General features: G+C 42.3%; 1 protein-coding gene and 3 long non-coding RNA genes across 4 annotated transcripts; 3 read left to right on the top strand and 1 right to left on the bottom strand.

Moving 5' to 3' along the window:
* Positions 1-1,755: 1,755 nt before the first annotated feature.
* LOC139831520 (uncharacterized) lies at positions 1,756-4,186 on the top strand. The gene is made up of 3 exons (XR_011746122.1): positions 1,756-1,907; positions 2,870-3,067; positions 3,871-4,186. It is a non-coding gene; the product is annotated as an uncharacterized lncRNA (long non-coding RNA).
* Positions 4,187-12,709: 8,523 nt separating this feature from the next.
* Positions 12,710-16,726, top strand: LOC127302561 (uncharacterized). The gene is made up of 2 exons (XR_011745733.1): positions 12,710-13,204; positions 13,331-16,726. It is a non-coding gene; the product is annotated as an uncharacterized lncRNA (long non-coding RNA).
* A 2,857-nt stretch (positions 16,727-19,583) lies between these two features.
* LOC127302558 (kinesin-like protein KIN-7J) lies at positions 19,584-23,742 on the top strand. The gene is made up of 12 exons (XM_051333029.2): positions 19,584-19,856; positions 19,936-20,025; positions 20,132-20,232; positions 20,339-20,452; positions 20,565-20,646; positions 20,767-20,834; positions 20,922-20,987; positions 21,058-21,182; positions 21,287-21,620; positions 21,714-21,830; positions 21,914-22,953; positions 23,063-23,742. Exons 1-12 carry the CDS (start codon positions 19,688-19,690, stop codon positions 23,370-23,372), a joined length of 2,616 nt encoding a protein of 871 aa, XP_051188989.1. The 5' UTR covers positions 19,584-19,687; the 3' UTR covers positions 23,373-23,742.
* Positions 20,317-20,768, bottom strand: LOC127302560 (uncharacterized). The gene is made up of 2 exons (XR_007852926.1): positions 20,591-20,768; positions 20,317-20,482 (listed from the first exon to the last, which is right to left on the bottom strand). It is a non-coding gene; the product is annotated as an uncharacterized lncRNA (long non-coding RNA).
* Positions 23,743-24,596: the final 854 nt, after the last annotated feature.

Here is a 24,596-nt window from a genome sequence, read left to right as displayed (position 1 = left end):
TAATGGTCCAGTGGCACAACACCATGCCAAATAATAACGCTCCCTTTTATTCGTGTGTATCCATGTCTTTTTTGCATACCATCCTTCAATTATATTTGTATTTGCGGCAATCATGTTTTGTGAGACAATAATACATCTAAAAGGAGATGTTGTTGAATTGACAGTTATAACGGCCCAGAACACAGGTGTGAAACTTACTGTGACAGAGTAAGAAGATCTATAACTTGAAACCATGTAGATGCAAAATAATGTTGTTTTGTTATTGCGTTCGATATTATCATGTTGTAGTACATTATAATATCCCTGATTTGTTTCTAAATTTTATGGTAAGCTATGATTTATGTATATCTATTGAGAAATAAAATTTGATAACCCGTAGCAACGCACGGGCATTTATATCTCTATCTCTATACTTAAAAAGACTAAAGTGGTTCCTTATTCTGCCATACACAATACGTCTTTCGTTTCGTCGGCTCTTCCTACACCGCTTCATTTGTCGCCCCCCCTTATGGGCCTGGCCCAATTTGTCACCCCTGTTTCACCCAGCGAGAGAACAAGGAAGTAAGGAAGTGCAGATAGAAGAAACAGGGTACGCTTCTAGGTTTCCCCGCCGCCACTCAATCGGTCGATCTACGGCGGCCGGCGGCCAGCGGCCAGCGGCACATACCTCCTCCGGCAGGAGGAACGCGACCCCGTCCTGCGGTTCCTCTTGATTCTTTACCGGAAGGTCGGGGCGTTGCAACTGGAGGTCGCCATGAACCATAAGAACTCCCTCCAGCTCCTCCTTGGTCGCCGCTGCCTCGAGCCCGACGTCCCCTTGGCATCTCCACGACGGCCGACGGCGCTGTGTCGTCTCGCGGTCTCCGCCTACGACCTTCGCTACCTCTCACGGATCTGGGGAGAGACACATCACATCGCAAGCTCGGGGAGTTCGATGTCGCGCCAAGTGGACGTGGGCATGGCGGACCAGCAACTTGCCAAGATCGACGCCTTCTTCGCCACAAACCGAGATTCCCGTGCACAACGACGACGGGAGTATCAGGGGCTCGGGGCCTTCTCCAAGGAAGAGGCCATGGCCTCCAACGGGGTCAGTGCTCTTCCTCTTCTCTTCCTCTTCCTCATCAAAACTTGCATGCCTGCCAATCTGCTATTATTTGAGAAATAGGTTCCTGGTCATACGTGTATATGTGGGATTTATGTGCATTCAACAAGGATTTGGGTCCTCACGGTACGGTGTATATGATAATGATAGATCTTCTGAAAAATAGTGCCTGATCATAGGTGTACATGATTTTTCAGGTTATTATGTTTAGCAAGGCCTCCATCCCTGATATAATGCAAACTGAACTTGATACTTCTCATTGATTGACAAGGTTTATATAAGCAAATACACGTAACTAACACTGACATGTACACGATAGCACGATTGGTGCATGGACCAGGACTTAGTCTAAGCACTAGACAGTAGAGATCATGGAGTACACAAGTACGGAGTATCCTTAGCACCCACCAACCCATAACCTTTTGTTTGCAAGAAACATCAGCCGAAAAATGATCACCCTTTGATACTTAGATTGATGTTAGCCTTTGAAATTCGTCCTCATTTCCAAGTTGTGAAATGAGCTTTCTTACTACAGAATATTTTTTTAAATAGCATAACGTTCTCATGTTTCTGTTTTCAGCATTCTTGTTGCAGAATGTTGAGTGAATTCAGTATGTAGACCAAGCATGCAACATCTAAATTCCCTTCCTATATCTATACAAGCTGAGGGCATCAAGAGACAAGGATGATGCTTCTTTTTGTGTCTAGATGACACATGGCAAATCACAAGATTCACCTAGAACAGTTTTGCCTCCTCCGTATAAACACCTGCGGGTTTCTGACAAAATGCCCCTACAGGCTGAAGGTAAGTAGATGTGGAAACATGCTTTTTGAATAGGAAAGGACAAATGTCATGTTTGAGCTACTTCAGTGGAATACAAAATTGGTAGCTTGCAGTTCTCAAGTACCCAAAATGTTGAGCCAATTCAATGGAATGAAATATTATTGCAATCCTCGAAGGCATTAAAGATAACATTGTCCTCTCTTTCGCAGACCCTTATTTGCATCTAGACTGCACCCGGAGCACTTTTGGTTGGAATGGGTGCATGTATAATTAAATATAAATGCATCTATTGCCTTATCATCTTAATAACATTACTAATTGTTGTGTGTGTGGCAAATAGGCTCTCTGAAAAGTTATAATAGTATATGTTTATAAGTATTGTTAATAATATGATTTTTTATGGTCTATATATTATTGTATAATAAAGCACGTGTAATTTTGAATTATGGATTGTTATCGGAGGTTACTTGTTTTCGCTTAAGGCATGAATCCTTGGACTGATGCCGGAATCATGTTTTATTTTATAATGGGCAAACTAAGAAGGTGTAATTTCCTTCAAAATAACTGGTGTGCATTTCCTTCAAAACTACTGAAGAAGCACATATTTGAGGTTGTAGAGTTCAACCTCCCACATGTAAATAGGATAGTTTTGATGGCATAACAAGTTGGCTTTAAAATTTTCCAACGCTGTATCCTCTTCTGGTATTGCTGATGTTACTACATTCTTGGATTCTGTTCTGTAGATGAAAAATAATGAGTACTAATTGTCCTGGGAAACAAGTGATGGTCAGATCATCATAATGGGTTTTATTGTTTTCGTTAAATATATTGGCTAAGATACTAAGTTGCTTACCAGTTTGAGCAAACAATTGCAGTTCTCATTTAGCTGTCTGTCGCTATAGCCTCGAGCTTCCTGGAACAACTACCAATGTCTCTGTGTATCATGGAGTGTAAATAAATCTTATTATGGTCTGGTTGTGCAGGACAGGTGGCGTAACTTGAGTGTCACAGCTGGAGGATGTGGCTCAAGAGAAATCGTGTGCCTAAGGTTTTCACCGAACCAATGGATGACGATACAAGCAATCTGGACAATGCCCCGACTACAGTGTCGATGCCAAACCACTGGCAATGGTTGTTGAACCCAAGCAGGTTGAGTGCAGTCCAGGGAAGTCAGTTGCTAGGTTAGTGAATAAATATGTTTCTGAACTTGTTTCATATTAATTTTATAATTAACCTACATGTTTCTTGATTTTTCAAAAATTTCCATCAATGTAAATTTCTGTGTGTTTGACACGCATGCATTTAGATTAGTAATTTGATTGGAATGTGAATTCTATGCATACCGCTTTAGGACTGCTGACATGTAACCTGTCTTTGAGATAACTCGTCTAGGGCTTCGCATATGAACACTTGTTGAGAATTGAGATAGATATTTGTATCACATGATTTTCCTGACAACTCAATTTAACGATAGGGACTTTTTCTTGACTAGGTTAATTAAGAGAAGGTTATAATGTCCTATTATTACTAAATTTAAACTGGAGTCAGTAAGCATAAGAGAATAACCTGTCACAGTCACAAACACACACGCATCCACTGGCAGCGGGACTAAGCCGAGCCGAGTCTGCAACATCAGCCATATAGACCAAATCACTGGTTTGATTACTACTCAATCCTAATTCTCCATCCCATGAATCCTAGCTGAGGCCATTACACCATAGGTTATGCTGGATATTACAATGATGTGTACCAAAATTTTCAGATTTTTTTGTGACTTTTGGTAGTGGATTGAAAGTCAGTACGATATTTTGCACAATGAAATAATATTAGAAAAAGGCTACCAGTCTATTGTTGAGAAGAAAAATCAGGCCTACTACTTTTTTTGCAACTAATAATACTAAGTTTGTTCATAGTTGTAGCTTGCCAATCCTATTGAGGAGATATGACCCTGTGTGGTCTTATGTTTCTCTTTTTTGATTTGTAGGTATGTGCAGTGAAATCTCGTCGAGGGGGAAGAAGTGGTCGATACGGCGTCGCTAGCGGCCACCAAGCACTACAACCCAATCCAGAAAGTGATACTCTGAGTATGTATCCAGACTAGAGAACTGGAAACTGGGGCTTGAAAATTTTGTCTTTCCTTTGAAGTATTGGTATCAAATGCCTGAGTACTGTGAGAAGAGGTGTTTATTCACTGCATGTTTCGCTTAAATCTGTAATGCACTTTCACGTCGGATTGCATATTTAAGAAAAATGTGTTACATACACCTTTTTTTTGTTTTAGAAATTCTGCTTGAGTATAGTTCTTCAGTTTTTTGCTCAGCCAGGATGATTGGATTAAATTTTAATCAATTTGTTTCTCCCTAAGAGCTGCCATGTAATCCAGTCTGATAAATAGATTTATATTTGATGGAAGCTGTGGTTGCAGTCACAAAGTGAATGATCATGGTCTAGAGGATACTTTGAATAGACATCTGCTTGAATACTTGATGCGTGCTGCCATAGCATTTTTGCAAATGATGAGTTATGGTACCGCATGATGAGTTATGATAAAATACTACCCTCATGATTAGATCATGTCCCTGAGATTTGATAAAATTAGCGGTTAATACATTGTAATTATATAAGTTGTTGTAATTAGATAAGTTATTTGGAATATCGCAGAACGAAAGACCAAGGAAAGAAAGAAGAATGCACCAAAATGCAGGCACTGGGTGAAGCTTTATTATCTATATCTTTTTAATCTGCTACGTGTTTATATATTTACTGCTACAAATTGTAGTGGAAAAGTGGATAACTCTCTGCTTATCAAATGGTGACTCTAATTATTATGATTTGACTACTAACATGTTAAATATGCATCGTGCCAACGTATGTATTATCAAAGTTTTGATATGATTTCCTGAAATGTATTTCTGCAGTAAAATTTGTAACAATATGGGCCTTATTGGGTCATTACATTACTTCTTGCCAAGAAGTGTTATTGGCCCCCCTAAAAAAAAGTGTTATTGTCCTGTTGAAGACACATGGCCACATAAGATTTTTGTCCAGTAATCCGGTAACTATTAAATGGTTAAATATTATTACCTAGATGCCAGTGTTTACCCATTTAAAAAAAACAAAGCTGCCAAATATTGATGTATACATGATAATAGTAAAAATAGTTGATAGATAGTGAAGAGTATCATTAGACCACAACGCTCTCATGCATTCATTGCACTTCAATCTTAGACATCATCTCATGTTTGTTGGATATCTAAACCTCATCACTGTAGAAGTTGTGGTACCTCAATGCAAAACAATGTTGTCTTGTATTGTGTTCAGTGTTATCAGGTTGTGATACATTATGATATCCCTAATCTGTTTTGAATTTTCATAGCGAGTTATGAATTATATGAGTTATGAATTATATGTGTATTGAGAAATAAAATTTGAATACCCGTGGCAACGCACGGGCATTTGTACTAGTATCTCTACTACTTAAAAAGACTAAAGTGGTTCCTTATTCTGCCATCCTCTCTCAATACGTCAATTTTGGTCGTCGTCGTCTCCGGTTCCGCTCGCGCCAACATGGGCCGCACCAACTTGGGCCGGGACAGGATCACCTGGGGAAAAATCCACCTCCGCTCCACAAACAAGGACCGCACCCCCTAATCACTCGACCTGCCCTCAGCCGCCGCCGCCGCCGCCCTGCCCTCTGCTGCGCTCAGCCGTCGCCGCCGCCGCTTCGCCGTCGGCGTCGCCGCCGCCGCCCTGCCGTCAGCCGTCGCCGCTGCCACCCTGCCCTCAGCCGTCGCCGCCGCCGCCCTGCCCTGCCCTCCGCTGCGCTTCAGATCACCACACGGACCAACACTGTCGCCGCCGCACTACTCCTCCTGGTTCCTCCATCAACAAACCCTATCCAGATCTACCCCTAGCTGGAATTCGCGTTGTTGCGCGGAGGGGAAATAAATGGTAGTTTTCTCTCGCATGGATCAACGCCAGGGTTGTCGACCCCATGATGCCCGTGGTCTGAGGTAGGCTAGGCAGTTTGCTTGGTTCTGATTGAACCCTATTTTGAGATGTTACAGCAATCTAACGCTTTTGTGATGCCATTGCATGTGGCGCTGAGCAGAAAACTGGTCTTCTCTGCCGCGCTCAGCCTCACCATCAACATCATCCCGATCTGTGGTATGGGGGTGCTGTCGATTGTGTCTCCATACAGTGGCATACCCAGAATTTTTTTAGAGCCTGGGTACAAAGTCTCGTCTAGCGAGCAAGACAAAGAGAAGGACAGATCGACTTGAATCAATTTCATCTCTGTCTAGGTTCCTCAATGTGAGCAGTCGTCAAGTATAGGCTATGGAACAATTGTGGACCAATTGTTGCTGCTAGGGAACAGCCGAACAGGTCCAAGTTCACCCATTTAAAGTCACAGACAAGACTACTATGTAAGTAGAGAGCTTGCTCGAGTCAGAACATTAGCCATAAAAGACCCAGTTATATATGTCGCCAGGGACCGCAACCTAGATAAGTGTGAAACCGCTGCAAAAAAACCTACACCAATTACTATCCTAGGAGCGGTCAAAATGTTGCAGTAAGTTCTGTTCAGGTTTGTTCTATACTGAATTTATTTTTCAGCATAGAAAGTTTTGAATTTTAATTCTTTTTTCTTCCAACAGTATATTCATGCAATATCACACCTTTCCTAATTCGGATAAGAAGAGTCAGGTAATTTGTATGGTAGCATTCTTGTTGCATCGCTGAACTGCTGGTGAGATTCTGTATTATATACCATGTGCTTGTAGTATGGTCGCACCATTGATTCTGGCTTAAAGATTCCTGCAAGGCTCTCTGGTTATGTTTTTTTGTTGAGGTAATCTTGTTTAATGGTCACACAAAAGTGTGAGAGGTAATTGTTCCATATGCTCATACTGTGAGATGTATTGTTCTTCTCATGATTTTCCAGCAAATTTAAAATTGAGGCTTAGTGCTCAAAATAACAATATTTATTTTAGCTTGTGATATTATGTGTTCTCCGGAGAATGGAATTAGAACTGACATCAGATAGACTTGTTAAATGTTTGTACCAAACAAAAGATGGTATGTAACTCTACAAACTAGCAGTTCAGCATACATGCTTTATAAATATATTCATATCTGTTGCAAAAAGGAGGAACACCATTAAACCTTCTACTGTAGTAGTCCCAAACTTAGGAGAAGGTGACAAATAGTTTTTTACCTCGCAGGTTCACATGCTGGGAACTACGTTGGGTGTGTTTATCATCAACATTGGTCTCGAGTCGGTTCACCCATATTCAGAACGAATCAACTGATATTTTCTCTTGTGCCTATTTTCTCTTGTGCCTCTTCTTGTGCTGGAATCTAGATCCAAAGGTATTCATGCTACATATTTGATCAAGAATATTAGCTTATGTATATCAGGCTGTAGCTTTTTTTCTTCTACCCAGATCTGAAATGACTCGATTTGACAAGTGCGAAATCTTCATCGAACATATGCTCATTGAAATGTTTTTTTGGTGTTGTCTGGCCGATGCGAATTTGATGATTTTTCTTATTGATAGACAGTGATTGGCAAGGAGGATGGAATGACCCTCGCTACCTTCACATATCAAAATTTCCAAGTCAACACTCAGTTATATCATTATCCAGAAGATTAGTGAGATTTAAGCCAAGGGTGCCACCATCTCAACTGGTGAGCATCCATGTTCATATACTCACTGTAATTCAATGCGAAAATATATGTTCATATATTTTGTTCAATTGTTCCTTACAAATTTAGCAAAATTTTTATTTGATCACTTGTTGAGAAAGAGAAAGATAAAATAAGTTTATGTTGTTATATATATTGTCATATGGTACAACATTTATATTTTATCTATTCAAGAATCATGTGTACCTTCACTGTAACACACAAGCAAATGTCAACCAGGACGGCTATCTATATGGGATCACTGTCTCATGTGGTTGCGCAGAAACCTATTTTCGTTATGCAGCACATACACTATTTAATAGGGAAATAGCAGGCTCACTTTATTCTAAAATCTTGTGAAATTCAGATTTCCCTGAAGTTACGCCACATGTTATTCATTCCCCATACCACCTTAGGCTCGAAGGTGGAGAACATAGCAGATTTGTAGTTTACCATTTGTTAGAGATTCAGAAACCTACCGGAACATTGTTAGCAAAATCAATATGGGAATGTAAATACCACTTCAGGCACTTGATTGTCTTTCATTGTATAATTGGAGGTTATGGCTTGCCCTTCTGGTACTTCATTCATGAAATTTTGCGCAAGGTCGCTTTTAATAACATTTCTTGACTGGATGATCTAGATATCCTCTATTATACGCTGATTATTGCCTGTAGCTTGTTTGAATGAGGGAGGTTAAATAATACCTGTTAAAGGCCAGTCGACCAAGGATCTAATCCAACTACTAGAGGGTGTGTACATGCAAGATGTAAGTCTACGTTTCATGTTGTTTGTAAGGGTCTTGCTTGTGGTTCTATATTCGTAATGTCCAATGTGATATCATGTTACAACATGTTGTTTGTTCTCTGTTATAGTTTTGTCCCTTAGGTTGCTCGTGTGTCCAAGGCCCAAAAACCTACTGATACGGTACTGATTGTGATTTATCATCTTAATTACATGATATTCTCCTTATTTAAATGGATACAAAATTTCAGCTGCGGTGCACACTTATAAGTTCATAGTGATGAATGACTAATAGATTATCGTCGTTCGGAATTTTCTATCCTGGACGTCTCTCTCCCCCTCTCTGCAAGAAGGTCATGTAAGAGAAGACTGCGAGTTTTTGCTTCCAGTACTAATAACATTTTATTTGTGAGAAGAGGAGCCAGGCAAAGACAAAGTATGAAACATGCCTTTTCATTTCATCATCATGATAACATACCTTTTCATTTCATAATTATGTTAACATACCTTCTAGGAGTATTTAAGTATACTTATTACTCTTGGCTACACACCGAGTTGGCTTTATTTGGATGACTGGTTCTTAGTTAAAAATTCATTTTCTTTGCATAATATGTTATATTATAAACAAAATGGTGTTGTTTATGAAAATAAAATGTTTCTCTATTTTAAAATATAGTTTTGGTTATGTTGGGCTATCTACTATGGAATTTCCTTGATGGAGCAAAATGTGTTGCAGGCCGTTATTGTCAAGAGTCTGTATACAACATGCCTTTGTGATCAAGCCACGAAAATCATGGGGTCTAAATTATCATCTAAAATGGAAGAAGTCATGATTGGATATAGTAGGCAGGTACTCCCCATGATGCATCATTGTTATGTGGATCAATTGCACTCATATTTTCTCAAGAGATCGGTCTGTTTTTTTTATGTATGTTGAGTTATTTGCTTAAGCTGCACTTGATAATTTTGGTACAATATAGTTCCTTTGCTATGTGGTACGGAATTGTACTATCAATGTTGAGTTAATTTATGACATGGTCAGTTCACCTCTGTTTTGTTTAGTTATTGTACTTCATGTTACTTCTTACTGCTATGGCCATTTGATTGATTGAGCAGAAAACAAAATGGGCAGATAAGATTTCAGTAGAAGATTAAAACAGAGAAAATCGGTAGCAAACACCTCATGTGGCTTGGCCTGAATGAACAGGGAAACTAGCTGACAACCCATTTGCTATTCACTCTGTGGTGATTGATGCACACAACCCATTTTTATTTACTTGATTGAAATTATTCTTGTAGATCACCTAATTGATAAATTTAAAAAAGCGTGCTTCGGAATCTAGATTGCAAGGCACCGTGCTGCATTCAGGGATCATGAATCTTAACTAAAAATTTCTAGGTAGTAAACTGGAATTGTATAGAAGTTGTTTTGTCTTTAAGCACCAATTCCATATATAGACATTTTCTTTTCTTATTCATGATAGAAATTTTCATTTGAACTTTTGGTTAGGTAATCCTGTATTGTAGACTTGCAGTTGGAGAATACATATATTGTTATGCTTTGTCCGCCCTTCTTTGTATTTAAAAGGCATAAATTTGTATTTAGACTATAGATTATTTGTACTAAATGTTTTAGGTAAAAGAAGAGAAATGATTGAAGCCCCCTTAGTGCACTCTGAAGGAAAGCAAATATTCAGACCTACAATATAACTCTTGCTTGACACATGCAGTATAGTTAAATGGAGATATGAGATAACAGAAGATCATTATATTTTGAAAATGTCTAACATCAATGAAAAAAAAAGCTAAATCTCCAGCGTTGATTTTTAAGAATAATATTTGCGACCATCGGTGTAAAATGCTGCAAATATGCATACTCAATTCATGACACGTGGGAATGGCAATACACGTACAGTCAATTCGGTTTGAGATGAACTCTGAACAATCAATTTTTATGTTGAGGGGAATTATTCATATAGATGATGATGCTCACTGCAATCTATTGTTTTAATGGTATTAATATACATATATGCAGAGTTATTCGGAAGTTCCTTTAATCAGGTGAGTTTTTCAGAAAAAGAGGACATGTTGTGGAGTAGCCCCTTCATTAGATGTATATTATCTTAAGTAGTAAATAAACCACAAATTTTTTACATCCTCTTTTCTAAAAATATGTACTTCCAGCAATTATACATTTAGGCTCCTTTACATGTTCATGCAGAGCTTCATAGAAAGGTATTCCTGCTGGCACATGTAGAACTAATGTATTTGTTTATGCTTTTTTACTAGATCGACATGAAAGTTGACAAAGCTAGGTGCCCTATGAAGAATATAATTACGAGATTGATCTTAATTGACCGAGCGGGGGTGGTTGCTTGTATGTTGATTTGACCAAGATGGTGAGGTGTTTGGCCAGATCGACGAGCTGATGTGGTCGTGTGACAGCTAAGGGAGCATGAGGACATCAGGCCGCGCATACTTATGCTCCGCTTGTGCCCTGGACCATGGTGATCAATCAGTCGGTCGGATGGACAGATGGACGGTCGAAGAGCTAGGAAGAGTTTGCAGTGCCCGGCTTGGACTCTTTCTTTTTTCTACAAGGTTTGTTTTCAACGAAGTCTTTATAAGCTATCACTGAAGCTACTCTTGTGTAGTTCTACGTAGGAATGGATAATCTAGCTGTTGTGTGGCTTCTTATAAAACCTCCGACGCTGGTTTATGTACTGGTTCATCAGCTTAATATAAATGTTTAAATTTATATGCCTCTCTTTAGTCTGCCCTTATGAGAGGTGCTCCAAGAAGTTGCACCAACATGAAAAGTAAGTTGTTGGCATTGGTCAAGAACTACATGACATGGGACTACGATAGATACAGAAATACTTTGTGTAGGACATCCTACATTCAGTACCCACAAAAGCTCAACAAATGATTCTGAAACTAAAATTTCTGAAAATTAAGAAGTACAAGTGAAATGCTTTGTCTTCTGCAATTTACTATATCAGCAACATGTTTTCAGCAAATAATGGTATTTATTTAAGAAAGGCAGACAATGTATAAGCTAAAAAAAGCATACCCCATAAACTGTTACGAAGCGCCTGCAACTAGATAGGTTCCTTTGAGAACTGATTTGTGATACTGTTCAGAAAGTAAAATAGCAGTTCCATGCCATTTTCTCCTTAGTTCTGCCTCAGATTGATATTTCTAATGATTCAAGATGCTTTGATGTGAGCTTCCAGAAGATATAAATTGGCCCTAATTCTCATTTACTAGATCAAAGAAATGAACGACCACCACACCTGCAACTCCCAGGGAGGCTAAAGCCGTTCCACCGCCAACAGATGGCGGCCGGTCAATCTTGGCGGTTCGATCTGGGCCGCGCTAGGATGGCATCCCACACTAGCCTTGTCGACTCCTCGCCGATGCCGTCCCATCACACACCCTACAGCCAGGCCTGTTGGTCGCCTCGGTGCGTTGCCCCCGCCGCTGACAGGCGGCCGCCGACCATTCTTGGCAGTGCACTCGGGAGCGCCTAAGAACATATCCAAGCAGCGGAGGGGGACAAAGAGTAGAGGCGGCCAGCAATTAGGAGGTCATGGCTATGGTGAAGAGGGAGAGCAAAGAGGATTGTGTTCTGGAGCAATTGGAGTGGGTTTCTTTTCTGACTTGGCTACTGGATTGATTCAGACAAGGAAGATTGAGAGGAGCACGTGGACACGGTGTGTGGGTTTCTTTCCTGGAAATGCTTCACATGGATAGAATGGTACGATTTCTGTACGATCATACACACGAGCGGACTTCGCATGATCCGGCCAAGTTTGGTAACTGTGGGGATTGACAAGAAGCAAGAGAGGCGTATAAGAACGAAGAGAGAGAAATAGGTCCATTACATACTCATTAAACTAAATGAAAATATTATATATTCAAAAAAATTATGCTCCCTTCCCAAAAATATTAGTACTGCTACTAGGTATGGGGTAAGACCTGCCAACATAAAGCTATTTCTTTTACTTCGGTATCCACCATTTTTTTAGTCAACAATCTTTGTTGGATGTCATAGAATGTAGATCACTCAAATTAAATCCTAGAGACAGAGAATGAACCAAGTTTGAAGTACATACAGGTGGCTCTAACCATCGTTACAAGTTTGAATTAATTACAAGTAGGTGAAACAAGGAACTTGAGGGCTTGCCTTTTTAGAATTAATCATGTTCGTCATGAATAGGAGAAAATATGATCACCCTGGTCGATGGTGGCACATAAGAGAAGTGTAATCGTAAATAATTCGCTCAAGATTTGAGCTTTTGTTTATCCCGATGCAACGCACGGGCATTTTAACTAGTATAACATAGAAGACTAAACTGGTTCCTTATTCTGCCCAGCCAACCATACGTCAAACCTTTTCGTCGTCCTCGTCGTACTTCTGTTCCGCACCTGGGCCGCTTCCGCCCAATCGCCTACCTGGGCCGCTTCAGCATGGGCCATAAACTCGGAGCCTGAAAAATCCCATCGCCTGCGAACTAGGAAGAAAACACCACATCCCCAAATCACGGACGAAAATCGTCCCAATGTTCTCTGAATTGATCTCCTCCTCTTCCGCGCACCTCGCTCTCAATGCGTCGCCGCCGCATCTCCTCTCCTTCCCCCATCTCTGCTTCCTCGCCGCTCGTTGTCCCGGAGGTCGCGGGCTACCCGAGGTATCCGACGTACGTCTTCAAGATCCACAGCCACCTTCTTCCGCGATGGTGGAGCCATGTGCTCTACCCCGACGCCCTGTGCTTCGCACCGCCGCCGTGGCGACCGCTCATCTGTAGGCCTTCTAGGACTGAGTTGCGCGGCAACCACCTTGAATCTGAGGGGGGTGGCCTCCATTGTCAAGTCTGATGTGGTAAATCCCGTCCAGACCTCACATGCATTCCTCACACGATTCACTCTCTTCTTCTTCAATCAGTTTCTCGCTTCCAGTATGCTAATCTCTCTCTCTCTCTCTCCGATCTACACGAACATTTTCTAGGTTCCAGGAAACGTCGATGTTGCGGGTAGAAGCGGAGGCAGAATTGGGCATGCTCAAATTATTCCTGGTGCGTATTGCCTATGAGCTGAATAATGGTACGCATGGCTATTTCCAGTTGAGGTGCACAGAAACTGCTCATTTTTGTTAACTGAACATGTAGTGTCAACGTATGGTGATAGCTCCAACAATTTTTTGGCAAGCATCGATATAAATCCTCCAATGAATATGACTATAATTTGTTTGGATTTTTTTCCCGATCTATCAGACTCTGTTTAGGACCCAGGGTGAGTACATAGGTGATCATTCAGAAGCAAGTGACATGCTGAGTTCACATTATTCATAACTGAATTTTTGTATTCCCTACTAGCACTTCACTGAAATGGTTTTCCACTTTTTATGTCCTCTGCAATCGAATTGTTTCTGGTTGGTTGCATGTGTACTCATGAGGTGTTCAATTTATTTTAAATTTCCAAAACATTGGCTGAGACCGTTGCATGGTTCTAACAACCTAATGGTTATGTTATGCTACATGATCAATGCAATTCAGTTATTGCCTCTTGCGTGAGGTTATAGGAGACATTCGTATTATTTCTGTTGCATTAGAGTACTTTATTCATAATAACATCAACTTGAGGTTTATTAGATGTGGGGGTATTATAACCGAAAAAGTAGCCCTTGCCTCTTTCTTCATTCGTAATGACTGCTATAATGTCCCAGCAATATTTTTTCATGAAAGACTCTTAGTTATGCTTACCCATGTGTATTTCCTTAACACGGAAGTCTTAAAGACGGTATTCAACTTCTTAGAAAAGCATTGATTGAGATCATCTTGGTTTATGAATAGTGTAAATACTCGAACAATTTTTGTTATCTGTCTGTTTGGTCATGGTTTCCATAAGTTAGCTTTATGTGTTCAAACTATTGTCTTCGATTTGTTCTCAGTAACTGCATGACTGAACTAAGGGGCAATTTTTCTTCCTTGGTACTCTACTATGCAAGATACTTTCTGCCAAGCACACCAACGGTGTAACATTTGAATAATATATAACTCATGTGTTATTTGACTAAGCGATTAGCATGTTAGGCTTCACTTTAGAAAGGGTCCAGATATTCGGCTCAAACTTCACATTCTGCAGTACCACAACCACAGAGTACTCATCTGCATTCCCTTTTGGGATGGCTTCCTTACACTTAATTACCAATGCATTCTTCTGTTTGCATCCTTAATAATGGGTGGTGGAAATTGAAATGGTGGATTGAGTGCCCGTGGCACTAGCTTTTAGAATTGTGCTACTAAATGGAAGGACCGGAAGCAAATATAGAATTCCAAAGTAGTTGGGTGGAAACGTAATCCTTGTTTCTTTCTTTTCTTGTATATCGTGGTTTGCGCTAATTTCCTAAGACACTATGTTCTGGAGTTTGGTTGGATGGAAGCATAGTTAGATAATTTCACAATGTAATTCTTTTCACCAGATGTGTCTACAGGTTAGTTTCTCTTGATAATGATTTTGTTATATGAGCATTACTGGTTTATCCAGGGACTAACAAAATACTGATGATCAGAATCGTGTATTTGATAAATGGAAGTTTGCTCTTATGTTTTTTATACATTTCCAGTCTATAAAATATGTGCATCTAATTTACTTGCAAGATTACAATTTTGATTGCTCTAGCTACATGTTTAGATGGGTAGCATTTTTTGCACTTTCTTTTATGATACAGGCTACCTTTGCATTTTTTTTATCTCTTCCTTCTCTACTATGGTACAGTGATTATTTGTGTTGCTGATTACGTCTTCTTGAATATTCGGTAGGAATACTTTGAGTGTTCTCAACGGAAGTATGTTTTGCATCTCTCACTTATTTTCCAGCCTTGTAATGAAATGTGGAACCAAGAGGATATATAATGTTTGCTCTGTCCTTTTTTGTAAACTGGCATTTAAAAGTATCGTTTCACATTTGTATGACCATTGAGGTTGAGGTTGCAACCAGACTTAAAAGACAAATCTGCTCCAGCAGCCGAGTTTACTCTGCCTTTTCTTTTTTATTTTGTTCAGATGTGTCATTTTTTTAGCTATCATTTCTGCTTGAATCACCTTTTTTTGCTCTGCAAGATATTCTATTTTTGACGATTGATATAGGTTTGACTATCCACGAGATTCGAATACACAAATAGATGTGTTGATGAAATAGCAAAGTTTCACTTGTTTTCTCTTGAAACTTTGGGACACTAACCAACTAGATATGTCAGCTGTGGGTGTTTTTTCCACATGATTGTTGTGATTATGGTTGGCCTACATGTTGCATCCTTTTCTGATACCGGGATGCTGGTCAATGTTTCCTGGCATGGATGCTCCTCCAGTGGGGGTGGGGCATGCACATGTATCTAGCGGTGTACTTGGTGACAATGCTAATATTGCTTCTCAGCTTTGGTAAGCTGGGCAGCGAGGGCATCGTCGAAGCAGCAGACCACTGCCGAGGTGTGGCGGCTCGGGAGTACCGTGGAGGTCTTCACCATCTTCTAATGCGTACGTGAAATGTGGAACCAAGAGGATATAATGTTTGCTCTGTCCTTTTTTTGTAAACTGGCATTTAAAAGTATCGTTGCTTAGAGATTAGAATAGCAATGTAAGCTCAAGTCGTGATGTGAGCCCTGATGAAACTCGGCTGAGCATAATGTAGTATGTTTGAAGAAGTTCTGAAGTGGCTTAACCTTTCATTGACACTCAGTGTTAGGATGCCCATCTATATTCTTCATCTAATCTTAATTTGAGCAATGCCTCTATTAAAATGTTATTTTGTGTATAGGCTAGCAAGCGAAAGATCTTGAGAGCTGGAAAAATCATTTGGTTGAGTGAAGAAAAAATAATCATGTAATCCCTTGGTCTGAATGGAACAGAGTATCGCTGTCGTGTGATCGCTAGGAACAAACCCCTTGGTCTGAATGTGAACTTTAGGTTGCCACTAGAGTTGTCTGCTTATACATTTATGCTTTGTTTTGCCACTGTAATGGGTATTCCTAAAGCTATTTCATACTTCTGCGGTTCTGCCTATGAGCGATATCACCAAGCTAAGCATTGTTGTGAAACTGGTAATTCCATTGCTCCCAGTTGAGTTCCACTTGCAGCATGAATCATGTTCTGATGGATGATGCAACAAAGTAGAATCTCAAGGAGTTGTTATGGAGAATCGAGTTGTGAAGCATATGATGACAACAATGGCTTGAGAACTATCTTTGAGGATTCATTTTGGCACTTGATCCATTTTCAGTATCTTGGAAGTGCAGAGTAGTGTGTCAATGTGTTAAGTCTGATTCGGGGCATGTATACGGTATATCTACACCATAAGTGTGCTGGTTGTTGCGTAGAAAGGGTTATAATTGCCTCTGTGAACTGTATTTTCTGTATTTTTTGCTATCCAGTTCCATGAGCATGTTTGTACTCTAAACTATCTTAGTGTCATTTGTATTCTATAAACTAATAGTTGGATAACACAATGATCGATAATGGGTAGCTTGTCTTTTGTATTCTGGCTATATCCTTCATTCTGCATGTTCAGCTTTAGATGTACAAGCAAGATGAAGATGAGAAAAAACAAAAGTTACTCTAACGTTCACCCGATGTTATTCTAATCCACAATTCGTAGCTTCAAGTCTTCATAAAAGATCAATGTAGTGGCAGTTACTTGGTCAATCTCTTAAGATAATTTGGATACAAAGCGACAATTGTATCAAAATGGCAGGGGTTTGAATGATAGTTGGAGCCTTCGAGGTAATCGATACATTCAGAGCCATGCACATCTTATTATTCTGATTTGATATTACTCGACAAATATCTTGCATATGTAATACAATTGTTGAGTCAAATGAGTAAACAACTATTTTGGATTATATTAATTGACAATTATCCTTTTTGATTGCAGGTTTTTATAGAAGAAGCACAAAAACAGAGAAAGGCCCCAAACGAGTACCTCTCAAGCTTGGGATCCTTGATTCTTTCTTTCTCAAGGTTACGCCATGTGTCTATAGCCAATGTTTTCTGAATAGAGTCAACGATCTATATACTGACATCTGGAGTAGTTAATGTTTGTTTACATACTATGTAATTATCTAGCGTTGTTAATTTATGAAATTTATGTCTTCCAACTATACAGGACTGAATTATTAAATAATTCTATTTTCTCCTTTCTTATTATTTCAGGAACTTGGGGTAACCATCGGTAGGTTGGTCAAATCATGCCAAGTCCATTTGTCTGCAGGCCATTTCAGTTTATATTGTTGCTCAAACATTTAATATGCTAGAACTTGGAACCACGCAGATGCACAATAATGATGTCTTGTTACTGCGTTCGGTATTATCATGTTATAGCACATTATGATATTCATGATTTGTTTTAAATTTTCATAGTGTTGAAATTATATATACACATTGAGAAATAAAATTTTAGAACCCGTGGCAACGCACGGGCATTTATACTAGTGGAATAACAAGACAAAATCTTAGTGCTTCATCCAAGAACCGTTTCGACGGTTCGGTAGACAAGCTAGGAGGAAAAACACAAAGAAAAGACCACTGCTACCATAGCAGATCTAGCGGTGCCTTAGGAATCGTGATGACCACAATATGCGGAGGTACTCCAAGCAACCAATCACGTACTGCGGAACCCGATTAAACTTAGTCCACCAGTAATTAAGTTACATAGTTGTTCGACCCCTAAGTTATGGAAAAATACTCAGCGAGTGAGTTTTCTTCGTACTATTCATCTGAGACTTGTCATTTTTCCCTAAGATACGTACTTTCAAATTTAAGTTGTCTTCTACGCCCAAATTTGTTTGTTTGGAACTTTTGGATATCTGGAAATGCGTATTTTGAGGGGCTACAGTATTTCGGGTTCCATGGAACCCAGGACCCAACAAGTATTTAGGCATGCGACCACCAAAAGGCGGCCCATATGCATGGTCAGACGAGGCTACACTGAAGGTTGTACGTACGGGTATATCCACATCATATCTCCATCTTCTGCTGTTGGTGTTGATGGAAGACGACCGAACTACATATGCAGACTGCACTGCCACTGTGCATGGGCGGGAGCTGGAGGAAGGTGAGGAGCAATGGCAGTAAAGTCCCCCACGGACATGAACATCCGCGGCAGCAGGATCGGAGGCCGTGACCCACGGCCACGGGGACAGTATGCAGCACAGAGCATTAAAGCGGCTGTCATGCTCGTCGCCGTTGCCATGTCCATGCATGATCGTACGACGAGCACGAGCAGCTCCCCGAGAGCCACTTCTTTTCTCTCCGAGTTTTACCGGAGACACGGGAGAGATGGTACTAGCAGCACCAGCACTCGAGCGGCAGCTCGTCAATGGCCACCGCGCGCACGGTTATTTTTAGCCCGGGCTTTTCTCTCCGACAGGGCGATCGATGGATACCGCCGTACGTGCGCAGCTTCACATGGCGGGCAGGCGGGTCCCCCGTGCTCCTCCTGAATGACCCTCGCCCCCACAAGGCCACAACGGTTGGCCGGCGCGCCGCTCAGGCTCAGCCTGTACGTTCCCGGCGGGTCGAAAAGTGAAGAAACGTTTTTTTTTTCTTCCTTTCCAACACGAGAGCTCCGAGAATCAGCTCCTCTTGTTTCTGGCCCCGTCCCGTCCGTCCCCTTCCCTCCTCCATTCTCTTTCCTCTCGTGGAAGAGGGGAGGAGGAAAGCTTTACGCGCAAGAAGAAAATCGATCAGGGGCGACACATCGCCGGCGGCCGGCATTGCCGTTTTCCTCTCGCGTCCGGCGGCTTTCGTCGAGCGGCCGGCCAAGCTTCCCTCCCGCAGGTCAGGTAACAAATTAACCGAGACCTCCTTGCTCCCTTCTCCGTTCTTGCTTCGTGTCCAAATGCCTAGAATTGGCGGTCTAGCCGATCGCCGCGCGCGGTTGTTTTGTTTCTTGTTGACGCATGCATGTGTAGCTAGCTAGTTTCATCTCGCCGCCGTTAATAAGCCGGAAAAGGACAGCGAAACACCGCATTCACACATACTACATGGAAAGGCCGCATCCGTCCATGAAAGCTGAAGAAAAGAACAAAGTTGGAAGACATCCCCACCGCCTGTTGGAGCGGCGCTATCGGCCCTATGTACGCTTGTACGTACGCAGCCTCTAGCCCTCTACTGCCCGGAGGTAGAGGACAGGGGAGGCCAACACCGACCGCGCGCCGAACTTTCCGGGGGCCTTGCTCCTGCCGCTTGCCGGCGTCCACCTGCACCCACCCGTGCGCTTGACATGTCTGTTTGCGCCGTCTCTTGACTAGACGCTGGGCGTTTCAGGGAGGAGATAATTTGCAAAGGAGTCAGAGACGAAGAGGGTGACGATGGCGGGCGGGGAGGAGAGGATCGTGGTGTCCGTGCGGCTGCGCCCTGTGAACGCCCGGGAGGCGGAGCGCGGCGACGGCGCTGAGTGGGAGTGCTCCGGCCCGACCACGCTCAAGTTCCTCGGCACCATCCCGGAGCGCGCCATGTTCCCGGCCACCTACACCTACGGTACGCACGCACGCACGTCTCTTGCTTCCATCTTGGCCGCCATTGCGAAATGTTCATTTCTCCATTCGTCGACGACCAGACAGGGTGTTCAGCCCGGAGTGCAGCACGGCGCAGGTGTACGAGGAAGGGGCCAAGGAGGTGGCCCTCTCCGTGCTCGCCGGAATCAACTGTACGCACGCTACATTCCTGAATAACCTTCATGTGTTCGCTTAATGTGCGTGTGGCCTGACATTTAGTTTCTTGGTGGCATCGGTGTACTCTGCGTGCGCGTGCAGCCAGCATATTCGCGTACGGCCAGACGAGCAGCGGGAAGACGTACACGATGGTCGGCATCACGGAGCACAGCATGGCAGAAATCTACGGCTACATAGATAAGGTGCATCGCTCTGGTGCAACGTTGCAGCTAATTACTGTTTCCTCTTTCAGTTTTGCATAAACATCTGACATTCTGTATGTAAACTGGGCTCTGTGCATGTGTTCAGCATCCTGAGAGGGAGTTCATCCTCAAGTTCTCGGCCATGGAGATATACAACGAGGCCGTCCGGGATCTCCTGAGCTCTGACGCCACACCTCTCAGGCTCCTCGATGACCCGGAGGTGAACTGCCAACCAATTCTTGCTGCTTGCCTGAAAGCAGTTTCGACATTTCATTTGTCTTCTCCGCGTTCACTGTACTCATGTCGTTACAACTGTGCGTGAATTCAAACAGAAAGGAACAGTGGTAGAAAAGCTCACCGAGGAAACTCTGAGGGACAAAGGCCATCTCCTCGAGCTCCTTGCGGTGTGTGAAGGTATGGATCAGCCGAATCTTCCTTTTCTTTCACTGAACCACTGAAGCTGGAAACCACACGCAGCACTGCAGCTCCATCGGTTTACTGCTGCTTTGCTCACCCATTTGTGTTGTGCCGCAGCTCAACGACAGATTGGGGAGACTAACATGAACGAAACGAGCTCTAGGTCTCACCAAATACTCAGGCTGGTAGGTTCCCTGTGACACTGAATTATGATCTGCATTCATCTTCTGCAAGAATTGTCGTGTTTCCTTAATCTCCTGCGTAATCCGCAGACCGTTGAGAGCTCAGCAAGGCAGTTTTTGGGGAGAGGCAACTCCAGCACTCTTGTGGCTTGTGTGGTATGGAACTCATATACCCCTCCCTGTTCTTGTTAAATGAATGTGCCTCTGAGTTTCTCCTCCTGGGCAGAATTTTGTGGATCTTGCAGGAAGTGAGCGTGCTTCACAAACAGCAGCAAGCGGTATGAGGCAAAAGGAGGGTAGTCATATCAACAAGAGTCTGCTTACACTGGGAAAGGTCATTCGGCAGCTCAGGTTTGTTGAAGTGCAAGTTCAAGCTCTCGGACCAACTAGTTTGGTGTGTGAAACTCCATATTTCTTTCATTTGATGTAGATTCTCATTAACTTTCCTGATGCAGCGGGGGTAGAAGCGGACATATTCCCTATAGAGACTCGAAGCTCACTCGCATATTGCAGTCTTCTTTGGGAGGCAACGCGAGGACAGCCATCATCTGCACAATGAGCCCGGCGCACTGCCACATTGAGCAGTCCAGGAACACACTCTTGTTTGCAAACTGTGCGAAAAACGTAGTCACCAATGCACAGGTCAATGTTGTGATGTCAGACAAGGCATTGGTGAAGCATCTTCAAAGAGAGCTTGCCAAGTTGGAGAATGAGCTCAAGTTCCCTGGATCAGTCTCTTGCTCTAATCATGCTGAGGCTCTGAAAGAGAAGGATGACCAGATTAAAAAGGTGTGGTTACTCTTAATGAAACATCTTACTTTATAATATTTACTACTACTCAAATAATCCATCTTTGTAATACATACTATTATGGATTTCCAGCTGGAAGAGCAGCTGAAAGAATTAATGGAGGAAAGAGTTACTGTTCAATCTCAACTTGATAATTTCCGCAAAGTTGCAAGTGATGATCATCTAAATGCTCACAAAGCAAGGCGATGGGTACTTCCTCTTTCATGTTTCATGTTCCTATTATGTTAAGCAATTCTAGTAGTCCCTGTAGCTGATTAAAATACCTCTGACAGGAGGAACACAGTCGGTCTTCAGATTGCTTTCCACGTAATATGTCCGAAGATGCATTTTCATTTTCAGATACTCATGATATGTCGTATCAAGATGAAGCAATGGATGAACCGTCAGCGCCGCTACCACGACGACCCAGTAACCATGTTTTCGACAGGATAAGTGAATACCAACAAAAGAGTGTGGCCTCCCAATCAGCATCTGAGGTTTCTGAGGAGCAGTGCAAGGAAGTACAGTGCATTGAAACAAATGAGCTCAGAAGAAGGACAAGCCAAGAATCCTTTCATGCATACAAACTTGAAACAGCGGAAAAGGAGAAGCAAGCTTGCACTGACGAAGAGAAGCATGATGAAAGCGTCAGAAAAGACACAGAAAATGCCATCGAGCTATATGCATGCGATTCTGACGCCTCTTTGGACATCGAGCAATCAAACACTGACGACGAACCATTGGCCCTGAAGAGGTGTGTGGTAAGCTCCAGAGATATTGCACTAGCTAGGAGCAGTAGCTGCAAAGCAAGCTTCATGGTAATACCAAACAGCTGGTTTGATGATTCCATGAGTGCAAACATGACAACACCACCAAGTGAACATTTCAAGTATCCTCCAAGAAGGCCAGAGAAGGTCAGGAGGAGCGTGTTTCCTGAAAAAGTTGCCTCGGATGCCGTCACCGACAACAGCACAGGCAACACTGAAGAAGAAAGTGCTGTGAATGACACGAGCTGCGTAAGTGAAGCTAAGCAAACTGAGGAGAACGATGCATCCCAACAAGAGGAAAATCAGGTGCAAGTCAGCACAGATTCATCACTGAGCACCTTCGAGTCTCCTTCAAGGTGGCCCTTTGATTTCAGCAAGAAGCAACGAGAGATCATTGAGCTGTGGCACGACTGTCATATCTCCATAGTGCACCGGACTTACTTCTTCCTCCTCTTCAATGGAGACCACACAGATCACATCTACATGGAAGTAGAACACAGACGACTGTCCTTCATCAAGAGTTCCTTCATCGCAGATGGTGAGCCGAACGCTACTATTGCATCAAGGTACTTATGAAACGATGCTAATGAACACAATTCCAGCTTATATTAAAGGAAAATACAATCATTATTCCTATTTTTATCAAAATAAATATTATTGTTGTTGTTGTTGCAGTTTGAAGACTCTTAAGTATGAGAGGGATATGCTGTACAGGCAGATGGTGAGGAGGCTCGGCTACTCAGAGAAGGAGAGCCTCTACAGCAAGTGGGGGATCGATAAGAGCTCCAAGCAGCGGAGGCTGCAGCTGTCGCGCCGCATCTGGACACAGACTGACATGGAGCATGTGAGGGAGAGTGCTGCGCTTGTTTCGAAGATGATCCAGCATCTAGAGCGTGGGCAGGCCATCAAGGAGATGTTTGGGTTGAGCTTCTCTCTGAATCTGCGGTCTGGAAAATCTTTCAGCTGGGGTGGAGGCTACTCCTGAGTCTTGAGACGAGTTGGAGTTTTGAAAAATGTGACATGGAGGTAGATGGATACATAGCACACCAAGCTGCTCATCGTGAAAGAATTGACATCGGGTCCAGATCTGGTTGAGTAATGCTGACGGGCTTGCCTATGTTTTGCTGATTTATGCCGGTGACTGACATTTCTGAGCGGGGCTGATGAAAGTTAAATCAACCAAACAAGGAATGCATGCTAACTATTTTACACTTAACTGCATGGTGTATTTCCCTAATCAGTGTATGCATCTATATCGTGCCAACACAAGGCCTGCATGAGCTTGCAGCTTCACTGTAATTCTTCACTATCCTTGCCACTAATATGACCACTTCAAGCTTATAGCTTGTAGTCTATGCTGGATGCTGTGAGGCGTACATGACCCCAAGATGGGTTGTGATGTGTAGTGCACTTGGTTGCTCGGTATCCAGTTGATGGATTAGAATGGTTGGTCACTGCCTTTCCTGTTGTCAGTTATAGCAGTTGGTGAGTGCAGGCTAATTGGCTGATGCTGTACTCTACCCAACAATTGTTGAAGCCAATTTGGTAGTATCTATCTACTGTTGTCCTTACATTGCTTTCACTGATAAATTTTCAATGCCCCCATTTTCTCTCATCAGTTCCAGTACAAAAATACTAGTGTACTATCGTTGCTCAAGATGTAGAAAGATCATAATAGAACGCCAAACATGTACATAGTTTTAAGTTTCTTAAGACATACTAAATAGATTTTAGGTACATCCATGATACAAACTGAGTCTAAATCACATATAGAAAGGGAGATTACCATTAATCCAACCACTTTTCAGTCTTCATCCTCACCCAGGCCTGTCCTCACCCCATTTGAACTGAAAATAAAGGAGAAGAAAAAGGTTGAAATTTCAAATATATTTCAGATTTTCAGTTGGAGGAATCTAATCTCACCAAATCAAATATTAAAAAGCTTCCAGATCGTCAACATTCAACTAAAGAACGAACTTCATAGCCGGACATTAGGTCTAGGGTTCTGACAAACCTCGGACTGATGCGCAGTTTTGGCGGCAGAGAGGCCACGTCCACGCCGCCGCATCGCCGGGAAACGGCGCCGCCGCATCGCCGTCTGCCATCCTCCGATCCGCCGTTTTCGGGCGCCTGTTCGTATGGGCCTTACTTTGCAGTTTGACTGGGCCTAGAAGAAGCAGCTGGGCTTTGCTTAACTCTCTCGTGGGCC

This window comes from Lolium perenne, chromosome 5, assembly GCF_019359855.2.
Source record: "Lolium perenne isolate Kyuss_39 chromosome 5, Kyuss_2.0, whole genome shotgun sequence".
Taxonomy (NCBI): Eukaryota; Viridiplantae; Streptophyta; class Magnoliopsida; order Poales; family Poaceae; genus Lolium; species Lolium perenne.
The sequence above is the reverse complement of the archived record's forward strand: the minus strand, read 5'-3'. Positions and strand labels throughout refer to the sequence as shown.

Bases quoted from the DNA above. Each gene is read 5' to 3' on its own strand.
- LOC127302558 (XM_051333029.2), top strand. From the start codon at position 19,688: ATGGCGGGCGGGGAGGAGAGGATCGTGGTGTCCGTGCGGCTGCGCCCT. The intron at 20,026-20,131 runs GTACGCACGCTA...GTGCGCGTGCAG, and splicing joins CGTGCTCGCCGGAATCAACT to CCAGCATATTCGCGTACGGC. The intron at 22,954-23,062 runs GTACTTATGAAA...TTGTTGTTGCAG, and splicing joins AACGCTACTATTGCATCAAG to TTTGAAGACTCTTAAGTATG.